The following is a 1,439-nucleotide window of genomic DNA, read 5'->3' on the forward strand; positions in this document are numbered from 1 at the left end:
TTTATTTATTGTTTAGTTTATAATTTATTTCATTTTTGTTGCATTATTTATTGATTGAATTATATTGTCTGTCAGATTATAATCATTAAAGATGATATTATGTACTTCAAACATATGACATTTTGTTAAACAGATGTATAACAAATAGGAAAAAATAAAAAAACATATAATAATAAAGAAAAACTGGTATGAGATCATCCCACAAACAGCTTAAAGAGAGATCTAGTGGGTTTTGTTTACTATTTTTCAGACCAAGAAGTAACTCAACATGACATTTTATTTCAAATGTAGCTGAAGTATGAGGATGTGTTCTGTCTCCCAAATTAAAGCTAGCTTAGAAGCACACATGCTAAACTGCTAAACCAGCGTGTTAAAGCTCTCCGTGTCTGTTGTGTTTCTCCGATCAGGACCTGGAGAACAAGCGCGCGGGCTCTCCTCTCAAACAGCAGGGTCCCGCCGCTGAGAACCTGTCTCAGGCCGAGATCTTACTGAAGGATCTCTTCATGGACCTGAGCAAAGCCAGAAAGCTGAAGCACCCGCAGGCCGGCGAGATCGAGCTGGAGTGAGTGAACAAACACAAACACACGTAACACACGCCAGCCAGCGCTCGGCTCTAACGCTTTCCTCTGAAATGTGTGTGTGTGTGTGTAGTGTGAGTAACCTGCACGAGCGCTGGTCCAAATACTGCGGCACCTACAGAGATCTCTACGGCCAGCTGCACGAGCTCTATCTGCCGCCTGGCCTCGACTGGAGCAGCCTGCTGTCTGATAAACAGGTGACTGCCACAATATCACCTACTGACAGCATTCAGGGCTATCAGCACGTCTATTATGAGAAAGTGAAAGAAAAAGTGCAGTTAAAAGGTTCAAACAATGCTTATCCAGAACGATGTGACAGGTTCCTCAAAGAGCATCTTCTGTAGAAAAACCTCTGTCATCTGGTGATTTAAAGCAGGGGATTTCAAACTGAGGTCAAGACTAACTAGAGGGCCGCAAGTGGGTGCTAGGAGGGCCGTAAAAATGTTTAGAGAAGAAGTGTAAACGTAAATAAATGATAAAAAGTTTAGTACACATAAATAAATAAACATTTGATTTAAGTACGTACAAAATAAATAGATAAACGTTATATTAACACAAAAAATTCAATTAAATAAGCAAATAAATTAATACAAATTGATTAAAATAATGCAAAAGTAAATAATTAATATAAATAAAACGCCTATAATTGTCACGTGTATGTTCCCGTTTAGTTCCTGTTTTCCTTATTTGGTCCTTCCTGGTTCTGTCCTCGTTGTATGAATTTGGTTCCAGCTGTGTTTGTTTAATTAGTTAATTTGCTCCCAGGTGTGTCCCATTGGTGTCTGTGTCTTTATAGTGAGTCCCGTTCTGAGTTTCTTGGTCCGGAATTGGTTATGTCCCCTGCTTGTGCTACGTGTGATT

The 1,439-nt window shown here is 39.3% G+C and overlaps 1 protein-coding gene across 2 annotated transcripts in view; it reads left to right on the top strand.

Annotated features, from left to right (window-relative positions):
- Window positions 1–1,439, top strand: part of LOC107751618 (envoplakin-like) — a 25,521-nt gene that overhangs the window by 9,059 nt on the left and 15,023 nt on the right. For both annotated transcript variants that reach the window (XM_016567356.1, XM_016567358.1), the window contains exons 4-5: window positions 408–562; window positions 652–775. In XM_016567356.1, coding sequence (XP_016422842.1) covers window positions 408–562; window positions 652–775 — 279 coding nt within the window. The remainder of the gene's footprint in view (window positions 1–407; window positions 563–651; window positions 776–1,439) is intronic.

This window comes from Sinocyclocheilus rhinocerous, unplaced genomic scaffold, assembly GCF_001515625.1.
Source record: "Sinocyclocheilus rhinocerous isolate Xijiao unplaced genomic scaffold, SAMN03320098_v1.1 scaffold1553, whole genome shotgun sequence".
Taxonomy (NCBI): domain Eukaryota; kingdom Metazoa; phylum Chordata; class Actinopteri; order Cypriniformes; family Cyprinidae; genus Sinocyclocheilus; species Sinocyclocheilus rhinocerous.